This window comes from Lipomyces doorenjongii (genome assembly GCF_038497915.1).
Source record: "Lipomyces doorenjongii strain NRRL Y-27504 unplaced genomic scaffold V1508scaffold_14, whole genome shotgun sequence".
Lineage (NCBI taxonomy): Eukaryota > Fungi > Ascomycota > Lipomycetes > Lipomycetales > Lipomycetaceae > Lipomyces > Lipomyces doorenjongii.
In genome coordinates this window covers 251,724-265,208 of record NW_027118081.1, presented here as the reverse complement: position 1 = coordinate 265,208, position 13,485 = coordinate 251,724, and the positions used below count along the sequence as shown (strand labels likewise).

The 13,485-nt window shown below is 44.6% G+C and overlaps 6 protein-coding genes and 1 non-coding gene across 7 annotated transcripts; 3 read left to right on the top strand and 4 right to left on the bottom strand.

The window, feature by feature from the left end:
• Positions 1-37: 37 nt before the first annotated feature.
• V1508DRAFT_58385 (WD40 repeat-like protein) lies at positions 38-1,795 on the top strand. The gene is made up of 6 exons (XM_066942962.1): positions 38-203; positions 257-376; positions 438-642; positions 691-760; positions 816-950; positions 1,002-1,795. The coding sequence occupies exons 1-6, from the start codon at positions 109-111 to the stop codon at positions 1,556-1,558; spliced, it is 1,182 nt and encodes a 393-aa protein (XP_066796972.1). The 5' UTR covers positions 38-108; the 3' UTR covers positions 1,559-1,795.
• V1508DRAFT_414276 (CPSF A subunit region-domain-containing protein) lies at positions 1,533-5,363 on the bottom strand. The gene is made up of 6 exons (XM_066939903.1): positions 4,536-5,363; positions 4,239-4,486; positions 2,609-4,189; positions 2,131-2,554; positions 2,013-2,080; positions 1,533-1,960 (listed from the first exon to the last, which is right to left on the bottom strand). Exons 1-6 carry the CDS (start codon positions 5,272-5,274, stop codon positions 1,643-1,645), a joined length of 3,378 nt encoding a protein of 1,125 aa, XP_066796971.1. The 5' UTR covers positions 5,275-5,363; the 3' UTR covers positions 1,533-1,642.
• A 160-nt stretch (positions 5,364-5,523) lies between these two features.
• On the bottom strand, positions 5,524-6,385 carry V1508DRAFT_352105 (DNA-directed RNA polymerase III subunit Rpc5; the record flags this gene model as incomplete). Its single annotated transcript, XM_066936845.1, has 3 exons — positions 5,524-5,745; positions 5,796-5,941; positions 5,989-6,385. The coding sequence occupies 3 exons, from the start codon at positions 6,383-6,385 to the stop codon at positions 5,524-5,526; spliced, it is 765 nt and encodes a 254-aa protein (XP_066796970.1).
• A 165-nt stretch (positions 6,386-6,550) lies between these two features.
• On the top strand, positions 6,551-8,998 carry V1508DRAFT_414274 (P-loop containing nucleoside triphosphate hydrolase protein). Its single transcript, XM_066939902.1, has one exon. It carries the CDS (start codon positions 6,592-6,594, stop codon positions 8,845-8,847), a length of 2,256 nt encoding a protein of 751 aa, XP_066796969.1. The 5' UTR covers positions 6,551-6,591; the 3' UTR covers positions 8,848-8,998.
• V1508DRAFT_454888 (uncharacterized protein) lies at positions 8,888-10,424 on the bottom strand. The gene is made up of 7 exons (XM_066942599.1): positions 10,307-10,424; positions 10,095-10,241; positions 9,894-10,033; positions 9,728-9,844; positions 9,415-9,672; positions 9,292-9,359; positions 8,888-9,239 (listed from the first exon to the last, which is right to left on the bottom strand). The coding sequence occupies exons 1-7, from the start codon at positions 10,323-10,325 to the stop codon at positions 9,020-9,022; spliced, it is 969 nt and encodes a 322-aa protein (XP_066796968.1). The 5' UTR covers positions 10,326-10,424; the 3' UTR covers positions 8,888-9,019.
• Positions 10,425-10,587: 163 nt separating this feature from the next.
• On the bottom strand, positions 10,588-10,685 carry V1508DRAFT_t32. The gene has a single exon. It is a non-coding gene; the product is annotated as a tRNA-Arg (tRNA).
• Positions 10,686-12,283: 1,598 nt separating this feature from the next.
• V1508DRAFT_396459 (ras family-domain-containing protein) lies at positions 12,284-13,172 on the top strand (the record flags this gene model as incomplete). The annotated part of the gene is made up of 4 exons (XM_066938102.1): positions 12,284-12,292; positions 12,415-12,535; positions 12,593-12,868; positions 12,931-13,172. The coding sequence occupies 4 exons, from the start codon at positions 12,284-12,286 to the stop codon at positions 13,170-13,172; spliced, it is 648 nt and encodes a 215-aa protein (XP_066796967.1).
• Positions 13,173-13,485: the final 313 nt, after the last annotated feature.

Sequence of the window (13,485 nt, the reverse complement as noted above, 5' to 3'; positions counted from 1 at the left end):
TGGATTGCCTTTACAACAAGAACTACCTAATTGGATTTGTCTATAACGCCTAATTAAACGGCTATGACTTTGGTACATTAACTGGTCGAAACTAATTGTCTTTTCGGGATGCCCACTCCAGCGGCAGTGGCTACGCTAAGGGCACAATCACATCCGATCACTGCGATTGCATTTCACTCGTCTAATCTGCGCTTAGTTTCGGGGTAAACTATTTCATTGAGACCTTCTGAAACAATCTGCTAACGCTGAAATTTAGAGACGATGATGGCTGGTGTATTCAATGGTCCTTAGTTACTCGGCGACCGCTGGCAGTATGGAAATCCCATTCTGCAGCTCTTTTGACAGTCAAATGGATGTCTGATGAATTACTACTTACGTATGGTGTCTGAAAGCCATAATTGTGAACGTTGTGGAACGTCATGCTGACGTTCTGATAGGCATGGACGTGATAACAAATTGTACTTGCACCGACTAAACGACAGTCCGCTGGATACAGATATACCAAGCGCGGACAACAATCCAGATGATTGGAGAAGGCCGTGGTTGGTCGCATCTCTTGATGTGAACGCGCTGAACTTTTGCTCAGCGGCAACATGGGGAACTAATAGAATCGCCGTACCTGGAACACTGGACTCTGATACAGTATGTAATTTTGCAATTGATATCGTGTTAAACGATTAACATAGGAAGGTCGATGTATACGACTTATTGCCAGAACTGAGGCGGCCATATAAGGCTGTCCAACCCAAATTTAAAACTGGTAAATATCGGTAGCTTCATTGGTCTTTGGAATATGAGTAACAATTGCTCTGTAGGAATTGTCATGGCTATTGAGCTTATGGAAGATAGGCTCATTGCTGGGTATGAAAGTGGTCATGTTGCTATATTCAAATTGCACGAAGATGGCATCAGCACTAAGATATATCTCTGCAAAGCACACAGTCAACCAAGTAAGTTGCTATGTACATGTACATATACCTGATCCTGGACTAAGATTGCAGTACTCTCGGTGGCATTGCATCCAGCGGATTCGACATTTATTTCGTCAGGCGCAGACTCAAAAATAGTAAAACACCCGCTATATCCACAGCTTTCCAATATTGAATGCAAGACCATGACCGAGTTTGGCGACGATGACGATATGACTGAATCGGCATATTTAAGGATGGTCGATATAAAGCATACTGGAATTGCTTCGATAGACATACGCGATGATGAGAAGATATGTGCAGTGGCATGTTGGGATGGTATGGTCCGAGTTTTCCTCTACAAATCGTTAAAACTTCTGGCGTCGTTTAAGGGTGGTCGACAGCAAGGAATAACCTGTACAAAATTTGGCAAGACAGAGCTATCCGACGTCGCAGGTTTAGCATCGGACGACAGTGAAAATCCAGCTGATACGACAGCAGACGACATTGCACTTACTCGTGTATTTGATCAAAAACGTGCTGTATTCTCTAGCACTGTTATGTCTAAGCGGGAACAAATGGTGAGGAATCAGCATTGGCTGGCAGTTGGAGGAAAGGATGGAAAAATTGGCCTATGGGAAATCTATTAAAGAACAGTGTAGATATTGTATCTACCCACATATTGAGTACATTCTGCGGTACCTAGCTAATTTGCTCATGATGGATCGTCTGTACTAACGCAATCGCTTCAAATCCTCAACCATTCCAGAGACCTGACCAACAGTTAAGTTCAAGTTAACACCACCGTTGACGCCTTGTACCGCCTGTTCCTTCTCCAGTTGCGATAGCTCCAAAAATTGCTCAATGAAGTCGCCGTCAACGAACCGAACCGGTTCGTACAGCTTTCGTCGCTGATTCGAGAATGCTCTGTACGAAGTTATTTTCAAGTCTCCGGCAGACTTCACAATTTTCGACATGTTGGACTGAAGGTTAATTAGGTTATTGATATGTTGCGGTAAGATTTGGCCGTACAAATAAATGGCTCCGTCGCGCTAAATACTTTCTGTTAGATTATTCGGTCCCACAATACCAAACTAAACATACTGTAGCATAATACGCCTGAGGAATAACAACAGGATCAGCCACAGAGATATCAGTTGATTTTTTTGTGACTGGTGTTAGTTAGCACAATCTGAGTCCTGACCAACCAAGTGAAACTTACTTCGTCGTATCCTGTTCACGACCTCACCCACTCTCATACTGGAGATTACTTCTAGTACAGGATCCTCATCATTCTTCGTCATAAACGAAGAGTCTCTCATTCCAGTCATCTCCTCACGTTGAAACACCACAATGTTTCCTTCCGCTTCTGTCCCGATACTAGTCTTCTCATCCAAAATCTCAACGTCTGTCATCCACATTGGCTCATAGTACCGGGCCACTTCATGAAACATATATTCGACTCCTTCCGTTGACGACACCTTACGAACTTGAAGTAATGCTACGCTCTTCATAAGGTCACCAACTAGAACGTAATCTTCGTAAGTTGAAAGTGTGATTGCCATCACCGGTGAACGAAAGCCACATTGTAACTTGAAATCAAGCGATCCAGTCATAGGGTCTGTCGAGATCGTACATAACCTAACCTGATATGGTTTAGTAGTCAAACTCGGCTGTCTCGGACTCAATATTGCACTTACGATGGCATTAACGGCACAGACAAGATTTCCATTTACTCCGCACATCGCATAAATACCGCCGTGAAGTTCATTCTGAAGAACCAATGACAGTCTTCTTTCGGGAGTGATCTCGAATACTAGAACCCTACCTTTGGTGTACTCCTCTCTGTCCGCTGCAAACCCTGTTCCTACTACCAAATATTCTGTACCATCATAGAAACCACTTGTTATACTCTCCGCCATTTCATTTTCTTGTAATGCATATGAATCAACAACCTCAAATAATGACGAGTCCACTATTTTCACAAAGCAGTTTATGATCTCATCGCCACTGTAAGAATCAAGCTCTGTCTTGAGAGTGATTATCCCAATGACCCCTGCAGCAGGTGACATAATTGTTAATCGCCTTGCCGTCTCCTTTAGTTCAAGCGTTTGGACATGCGTACTCATAAGTTGATCAATAACGCCATATGTTATCTTGTCATCTGTCGCGAAGATTAAGACATCACTACCATCAGAATCTTCAGCAATTGATGTATCTTTGCATACGGCAACTGCAGTAGGAGCCTGTAAGTTGACGCTAGAAATTGTGATTTTTTTGGCGTGGCCATATATCATGGATGGGTGACTGGACACCGCGAATATCGAATTCTTTAGTGAATATAATGAAACTGGTTGGGTACCCAAAACAGTGATCTTTTGTTCCGTTAAGTCCCCATCCATGGCTGTACTTGGACCAAGGTGATAACTGTGTAAGGTACCGTCTGCCATACCCACAAATAGAATTGGCTCTGCAATGCTGTCCAATACAGATATCTTTAACGAGCGCACATTTCCACCACATAAGTTCTCAGTGTCACCGACTTTGTGTAAATCCGGTAGGGAATAGATACCAGCTTTATCTTCGTTCCACAAACCGACAACACAGAGATCTTCCTTGGCTGCTATGCAAGAAATCTCGCCGAGTAAAGTCACAGTGGAAATCACCGTCAAATCCCACGAAAGTTCGACCAGCGTGGTCAGTGACATAGCAATAATGATTACTTGCGGTGTGATAGCTGCCCCCGATATCTGTCTGCCCTCATATCTAGCAATTAACTGTCCATTTGTTGTGTCAACAATAGTCACCGATGACCGGTTGATATGTGCAATCTTAGAGTCATATTCCGCCATTTCAATTGTGGGCTCGTTTGAAGCTATTTGCCACCATCCAGGCAATTCTTCGAAAGTTCCTGACTCCGGATCACATTTGACCACCATCGTGTTCTCAATGAACGAGGCCACAACGATATCGTCATCAAACGCCCACAGACCTGTAAGTCCTTTTATACCTGCAATCTCGGCTAAAGCGTCAACACCGACTCCGGATCGTATGATTCTTAGGGAGCCGGACTTGAACCCACCCGAGCAAGCAATGACATCTGTTGTGTTTTCTCTGCTGACAAGTTGAAAATCCGTAATAGGAGCCAGGTTGGGGATAACTTGCACAGTTTGGACATGAGGCTCCTCCGGTGATAAATAAAATAATGTAGACGGTGAAAAGTGCGAAGTGACGAAGAAGAATCCAGAATCCAGATATGTCAGCGTCGTTGGAATAGAAGTCTAATAGGGCATCAGTACGTTCCTTCCTCGAGACCTACAAAATGCGTACCTCTCCAATATTTTTAATTTTCCAATCTGCAACTACTGGAACATCGCTATCGTACGCTAACTTGACCTGCAAGATATAAATCTGGCCAAACTCATCGCCGAGTAAAAATCGCTTGCCGTTCTCGTCAATGCAAGCCCACGCACAGAAATTTATTGGGCCGTTAAATGGAAGCTTCTTTGGCTTTCGATCCTTGGAGTTCGGCGGTGGAAAATAGGTCAATAGCTGCTCCCCTAAAAGAAAGAATCCCCCTTACGACGTTAGTGCTATTACCTTACATAGTCCCAAAATACTCCATACCAGTCGGGGTCGGAAACGGTACTAGCAGCGAAGCACCTTGATCAACATTCCGCAACCCCGATCCATTGACTTCTTCTAGTGCATTTCCCGTCTCATTGATCTCGTATACTTTGACGTGTCGCGCATGCTGACCATCTCTGTACAGGACTGCAATAGTCGGACGTTCCACATTTTCTAGAAATACAATTGATATAATAATTAATTCCTCAATTGGTAGTCGCCTTGCCGGGTATAACGTGCCCGTTACTTGCAGACCAGTTGTAGTGGGTGCGGCGGGCAATTTTGAGACACGTTTCTTATTGCTGGTGGCAGCTTGAACAAGTGGGATAAATGTGAGACTGCTCTTGTACGTATGCAGCAGAATTGCACGGAATTGAGGGTCCATAATCGCTATATGCTCCGTGTCCGTGTCGGGAAGAAAACGTTCATCCAGATCCGTGGCGATTTGCTCCGTTACCAGGTGTTCATCCTTGTATGAGAGAGTAAAACCGATGCAATCCTCCGTGAGCACAAACAGCCACGATGTCGACGACGTTGTAGGCTTAAATGCCAGCAGAGAGGTAATTGTGCCATTTACGGGAAGTGAGTACTGCAACGACAGGCTGCTTGACTGGATCACGTAGACATCGATCGAAGCCGGTCGCGCGAGGATTAATGAATACTCTCCTGGAGCAATTAGGTCAGTGCAGACCGCATGCCGGACCGACGATGGCTTGTGAATTGAGACGGAGTAGGACATTTTGGCAACTGAAATGCGCCTTACGCTCAATTACGTCGTGTCGGGTGAAAGTGAGTGAAAGTTGATAGGCAATTAAATATGGATGAGCTGGGACAAGTCAGGCTAATTGTGAGCCATATCACCGAAACCCTTACGTGCTGACAACAAATTATCTTATACAGAAAAAAACGACATTTTGTTTTTATGTACAAAAACATGCCCCAACTCCTCATGCTTGCATTTTTTTACCAGAACAACGTCCACCTACACTTAGCTTTTATCTCTGATTAAATCTATGTACTCGTCCTTTGTCGTAGCGGGGATAAGAGGTTCACGGCTTGCACTCCGCAAGTGCTCCGCCAAATCCCAAGCCTCCTCCGTATCTTTATCGTACCAATGCATCTCAACAAACTCCTCATCTTCCGCCCGTTTCCTTGCAGCTAAAGCTCCACTATATCGTGGTGCGGAGTCGTCTGACGACTTCACTGTCATCTACATAGCACCGTTAGCTTAATTCCGTTATTGCCCATCATGACACCCACCTGAACAGCGCGAATCTCTTTCGGTTTAGCTGGGTCTTGCTTAACCGACCGAGCAATTTCTTTTTCTGTCTGAACATCTTTATCGACGTACGTAAAGCTCGGTCGAAGCTGGCATGTTCCTTGCACTGGCGTCAAATGTAATTCCGCTACTCTTGTTAGCTGAGATCGTCAGAGCCATTCTCACAGGACATACCATCTTTAAATATTCCAATCATATAACCCTCCGACTTTGTCATGACACCTCCAAGTGTTTGTCTGTCCACAGCTCCCCATTTCTCGCCTTTCTCGTGATCGTAGAAGTGTGTAGTGTTGATCGGGACATCGACCTGAACTATGCCTGAGTCAGGTTTAACTCGAAGATCTAGAACGGGTTCACCTTGGCTGCCGGTATATGGACGCGTATTGGGGCGTACAGGATACTGAAATATATGCAAATGTGAAGCTAATCTGGAAGATAGGTAAATAGGAAAGCTCTTCACTACTGGATCATCATCGTAGGCATCCAGAGTAGGAGTCTCATTCGAACCAACTTTTGCGACAGAGGCAGAAGTACTGGCACTAACGTCTGAAGCCAGAGAAATGTCCTTCATAACATCATCGTCTTCCTCTTTAATGACGAACGGAACAGAAGAAGGCTCCATGCTGGTATCGAATAGATTCGATAATTTCTCAGTAGGAGCTGATGCAGTTGGGAGTTCCGGCCGGCAATTAAAAAAATTTCCCGACCTCATAACTCCCAATATTTCTTTTGATAGTGAATTATCAACTTTCTTCAGTCCACTTAGCAGACTTTAATATGGCCGACGACGGGCTGCTTCTTAATCTTAGCATTCCGAGTACGCCACTGCCGGTCACCTTGAGCGACAATATTATAAAGGGCAAGTGGACACAGCGATTAAAGGCAAAGCGAGCGATCCAGAGGTCGACGAAGAACCGTGTCAGGCAAATCGCACCACAATCATCGAGTAGTCAGTCGAGCCAGAATGTAGCTCATTTAAAAGCTGAGAAAACACTACGGAATAATAAAGGAAGTGGGAGCAATGGAATTTTTGTCGAACGGAATCCTCGATCCCTACCTACGGCGCCTGGGAACGAGGCGAGGACCTTCCCAGAACCACGAGCGCGTTCATCCAATGGAGCCAATAATTCACCTGCCGGTACAAAAAAATTGGAATACTCTAGTCAGAGTAGTTCAATCTCGTCGCATATCATTTCTTCGTTGTTTACATCCAATCCCGAGACCGCTGCCGCACCCATTTCCTCGGGAGAACTGCAATATGATCCGTCGAACGCACCACTCATCGACGACACCTCGTTTCAAGGGCTCGGCCTCCATAATTTGCTTACGTCGCATCTGCAAGAGAAGATGCGCTTTGATCATCCGACAGCAATCCAGCGCGCAGCTATTCCAGCCCTGATTTCACAAAATCCGCAAGATTTGTTTATTCAAGCGCAGACAGGTTCTGGAAAGACTCTAGCTTATGTCCTTCCTATTATTCATGCCCTCATGGCTTCACCAGAAAGGCTGACCCGCGAAAGTGGGTTATTTGCCATTGTAATTGCTCCTACACGTGAATTGGCCAATCAGATCTATTCCGTGCTGGAATCAGTTGTTCGCTGCTGCCATTACATTGTACCTGGCATTGTCATCGGCGGGGAAAAGAAAAAATCGGAGAAGGCACGGTTGCGGCGGGGCGTGAATATTTTGGTCAGCACCCCTGGTAGGCTTGCAGATCATTTCGACAACACTGAGGCTATGCATCTTTCAGCAGTGCGATGGGTCGTCCTCGATGAGGGCGATCGGCTTATGGAACTAGGATTCGAAGAGACAATTACGAAAATTCTATCGAAGCTGCAAGAGAATTCGAAAGCCCATATCGACAGTGTCAGAGGTTTACCTAATCGCAGAGTGACTGTTCTTTGTTCCGCCACGTTGAAAGAGGACGTGGAGAAGCTTGGAAAGCAGTCACTCCATAATGCGATTTATGTGAATGTGGACAGCAAGTCAACAGAGCCATCCAGAACAGATGAGTTTTCTGCGCCCGATCAATTGAATCAGGAATATGTTGTCGTTCCCATGAAGTTGCGTATGGTATCATTAATGGGCACCATAGTTAACATTGTACAAACTCGAAATAACGCGAAAATTATGGTTTTCTTGTCTTGTTCGGATTCGGTCAACTTTCACTTCTCAATGTTGACACGAGCCAGTAATACAGACGACGGGTCCGAAGAGGAGTCTGAGTCTGAGAAAACTGCAGAAGGCGAAAAAACGTCACTCCCTTCGCATATTCTCAAGACTTATTTGAAATCGACGTCGCCAATGATATACAAGCTTCACGGATCTCTAAGTCAGCCATTGCGGAAGTCGACCTTGGCTGCATTCACGAAATTAACTTCCGGTCCTTCGGTTCTGCTGTGTACCGATGTCGCGTCTCGAGGGCTCGACCTTCCGTCTATTTCCCATGTTGTCGAGTTCGACCCGCCATTTGCATTGGAAGACCATCTTCACCGTGTAGGACGAACAGCTCGAGTTGGAAACGAAGGTTGGTCAACGATTTTTGTATTACCTGGGAAGGAGGAAGGGTACATCGACAATGTGGTTGCACCACTGCACAAGTCACCGCCGATCCGACGAGATTACTCGACGGTGTTAAGCTCCGCATTTGGTGGAAAGCTGGTTTGGCAGGATATTGCAACCAATGCGCAGCTAGACGTTGAACGGTGGCTCCTTCAGAGTAATAGTAATCTTTCTCTCGCTAAAGGCGCTTTCACCAGTCACGTTCGCGCATACACAACACACTTGTCTTCTGAAAGGCAATACTTCAGCGTGCGCGATCTTCATTTGGGACATATGGCGAAATGCTTCGGCTTGCGAGAGACTCCAGCTACATTAGGCAAAGCTAACAATGCTTCTGCTGGACCTCAGGTGTCTGGGGAAACAAGAAGAAAAAGGCTCGCGGATCATGGTCCGGATTATGCGAAGAAAAAAATGTTGAAAATTGCTCAGATGCACGCGAGTGTTAACGCTGATGAGTTTAATTTGGGTTAATAAAAGTTGTCAACATTTTATTGCATTAATAAATTGGGCGTTCTTGGATGTATGTTCGGCATTTTTAAAAGATATTCACGGGCCACACGTGGACTGGCATTTGGTTATGTCAAGGATAGTCTATAAGTACATTTACCGTAACAACTTCAACACCTTAACATTAATCTGATATTTAATCATACCACATCTTTATAAGCTCCTCGCTCACCCCGCTTGAAGTCAACACCCCAATATCCGTGATCAGGGCAGTGATAAGATTATCGCTCGTGAAGTCTAGTAATGGATTTGACTGGATCTCGTCGTCATCTTGTTCAGTCGTGAAAGTACTGGCAGTGGGACTTTCGTTGGGCAAGTCGAACGGCGAAAGGGGGAATAGACGGACAAACTTGTGGCTGACATACCTTATCGTCAATACAGATCATCAAAGCCGAGACCACTACTTACCTTTCGGCAACAACATAGAGCGGTTTGTTGGAGTCCTTTGCGAGAACTGCTATTTGGTATGTCCCGACCTGTTAATAATGAATCAGTATGAAGATCTAGATTGAACATCATCACGCAATATACTCTGTTAATAATTCCACCACTCTCGGCAACACCCTCCGCGCCAACAAATACTTTATCAACCTTCTGTATCGCCCATCCGACAGCCCCGTCAACAATTACTCTGACGGGAATGCCGTTATCTCGCAAAGTTTTTGCACTAGAGAGACCCTCCTCAGTGGGCCGCGACTCGGTTACGAAGACTCTAAATCGAATATGGCGGCGGGCGGCAAGAAGAAGCAACTCAGTCACAGCTCGTGAATGTGAGTGTATCAGGATAGTCTACAATATCACGTTTGGTATTCGGAAACCGTAACTATCAATTAGCAATACTTACATCGTCGTCCTGAATAAATGGTAGACCTAACTCTGCGATCTTATACCTTGAAGCCTTGGCTCTCTCCAAGAACAGCCCTCCATTCTTAACTAGATGCCGCCTGCATGCTTCCCAATCCTATAAACATTAGTAGGATATTTGCATCTGGATCTGAGAATCCGCATACGCCATATTCTTGAATATTTCGTAGCACGAAACGTTGAAACATATCACATCCCGCCGATAAACTTATCGAGTTCTTCACACCTTTCTTCAATTCCGCAACAGCTTTGGCCAATATATCCATCAATTCTGACGCCGTCGTGGCTAGTTTCACTTGTTAGCTCGTTCTAACTCGAAAACTTAAGAAGCTGATGCAAAGACTCACGTTCAGTTTGACTTAGCAAGATGACCAGTGACTCAATCGCTGCTACCGGCATAGTCATATCTGGATCTTCCTGTAGAAATCTTCTGTATGTCGCCACGATATCAAATCCATTGGCTGCGACCGAATCCTCTGGCAGTGTTGATGGAACTATCACTTGTCAGCAAAACAAGATCAGACAGATCATCAGTCCGAAAGAAAGAATATATACTTACTGCTTTCCGATAACGCCATTATGTGTCTACCTCGTCTACCGGCCTCAGTGGTGAAAGTATCGACTTGTATTATTCTACCGGTCAATTTTGCGAGACGCGAGCCGCACCGCTCAGCTTCAATTCTCCCGGAGAACCTTAACATTCGTACATAATTTTCCGAACGACATTATTCTGAATAAACTCTATCAAATAAACTCTAGGAAGTACAAATTAAAATATCTCGGAGATCAACAAAAAAAATACATATATTCAAGTAAATATACATATTTTCACCAAAAATACACTCCACACGGGACTCGAACCCGCAGTCTTCCGCTCACAGCCATCACCAATCCAGTAATAATAGGAGGCGGACGCCTTACCATTAGGCCAATGGAGCTTCAAGCAAATTACATGTTCCAATTGTGATCTCAACAACATATTACAGAGGTTAGGGTTAAATGTAGTTACTAATACATCGACTCTTTCAATTTTTTAAAAAAAAGGGGTTATACCCAAAATTTCTCCCGACTACTGCTATGTGGTGTTGGATGCTTATGAAATTATGGGCGGGCCTAGTGGTTAGCTTGAGGGTATATAGTTTCATGATACATAATTGCTTATGGAACGAATGATTGGATTGATAATTATTCACAATCTGTAAGGCTGACAACAGCACGATTCGTACAATTGTCTCAGCATATAAGTAAACCCGGCATCCCAGAGGATAAAGCTAGGCGCGCCAGATCACAACTTTCTCTTGCGACTAACATTTCTAAATTTGTCTGGTAGATATCGAAGCTGTATAAAATAGCTTTGCCCGGATTTGCGGCACAATTAATATCCTCGTCAACATAGTGTAGAAAATAAAAGTCGTGTATCCCATATAACTACTTTGCTTTTATTTTACTTGGCATTCCCCGAAGAACAGGCAGATATACCGGATGGCATGTAACAGAAAGATTTGTTTATAAGCTTCTAAGTCTACCAAATAAAGTTTGCAGATAGATGCATGGGGTAAGGGTTAGACTAATCTTGACAGGTGCCAGTTTGATTCTCTCAGATGCATCTATCAGCAGCCTCTTCATATTCGAAAGGTGATGACCTTCCATGCCATGATGGGGTCCAATAGCAATGTAAACGAACTGCAATAGAGCGGTTCAACTTGCAGTAAGCTCATCTACAAACAACTGCTGGCTGGAGACAATACAATCTTCGAGTCACAGTTCTCCTGCATGGCAGTAAATGTTATAAACCAAACACTAGCAGAGACGTGCAACGACGACTATGGTCCCGATCCGCAAGCGATGTGGTGTAGATTAAATTTCTCTGTCGTGGGACAGAAGGACTGACCCAAAACAAAGGCGGGGTATATAGCCTGTACCGCGGCCACATATTATGCTGACTATGGTACAAGTGCCATGCCACGGGTGCAGCACCAACATTGCGTCCGTGCAACCGTTAGCAGCATCATCATCCATAAATCACTTACTCTGGACAGACACAAGACACTGCGAAAATGCACCAAAGTACGTATCTTTGAATGTACTTGCACAAGGTGCGCGTACGCTATTTATTGTCGTGCGGAGCAAGAAACAAGGTATCTCCAGGTCTTCGTTAGAATTCACTGAGATTCCCAATAAATCTGGAAGACTTACCCGGCCTGTCTGTCGCTAACATAGCCCACGCCTCAAATCCTAAGTAGATCCTCAAAGTGTGCCGCGATTTCGACCTTACTGTCATCGCTCGACATTGGTCTATTACTCCGTGTTCGACAATCCATTCTATTCACAGACTCCACCAGCTTGATTTGTCACGATTCACGTCTTCAAACCATTTCACGTTTACATCTATTTCCTGATCATATCTCTGCAGTTTCTGTATTAGCTTTGAACTACTACCTAAGGTCTGTCTGCATTCCCCCTTTCTTCTGCTATGAGTTCACAGTTATACTCATGAACTACATCTAGGCATTGCCCGTTGAGGAGGTCTGCACAAATGTCAAAGGTATGTACCAGTCTTCAACTCTTGACTTGGATTATGAGTTACGTCGTTCGTCGAAATCATCTGAGCCAGTCATGTACATCGCTTTGATAGCATTAAAAGCACTAACTTGCAGTGGCTTTTAGTCACAGTTCTTACAAGAATATAAGCTAGTGGTCGTTGGAGGCGGTGGCGTGGGAAAGTCCGCACTCACTATCCAGCTCATCCAGAGCCATTTCGTCGATGAGTATGATCCTACAATTGAAGGCTAGTATTGCGTATATATCCACGGTGTCTGGAAAGCATCTAACAGTATTTTTACAGACTCTTACCGCAAGCAATGTGTTATCGATAACGAGGTCGCTCTCCTTGACGTGCTCGATACAGCTGGACAGGAAGAATACTCGGCTATGAGAGAACAGTACATGAGGGCAGGTCAGGGGTTTCTCCTGGTTTATTCAATAACATCACGATCATCTTTCGAAGAAATACGTACGTTCCAACAGCAGATCCTACGTGTCAAGGATAAAGATTATTTCCCCATCATTGTGGTCGGCAACAAGTGCGATTTAGAAACAGAACGGCAAGTTTCACAACAAGGTACGCGGTATCCTAAGAAGTAGTGAAATTTGCCAGCAGTTCTAACTGGATTCTTTGTACAGAGGGCAAGAGATTGGCGAGCTTCTTCCAATGCAGTTTTATTGAGACTTCCGCCAAGCAACGGATTAATGTTGACGAGGCGTTCTACAACCTTGTTCGAGAGATCCGACGATATAATCGTGATCAAGCGGCTGGCGGTCCCAATGCGGGTCCCAAAGGCGGAAATGGTACTACTCCTGGCCAGTACAATGGACAATCAGCGGAGCGGAAAAGCAGTAGCAGTGGATGTTGTGTAATCCTCTAGGTGGATTGCTTATCCGGTATTATTTTGGTAAACCTGTACGTTTTCCTTTTGAATAACTTCATGTCGTTCTCTCTCCCTTGACCTTGCTTCCAGAAATTGTTGGACGGCGTCGGAATGTTTGATTGAGATGGGTAATTTAGTAGCCCATATCTTCTTGCGATTTTCTTTCCAATGTACCTAATTCTATCAATGTGACCTTGCTGTATACTTGGCCATGTATTGGCCGTTGATGCAAACGGTTGTGCGCCTTTTATTTGGTGAAGACGACACTTCAGGCAGATGCAATGTGCTTATTTTTACCGTTTGGGTGCCA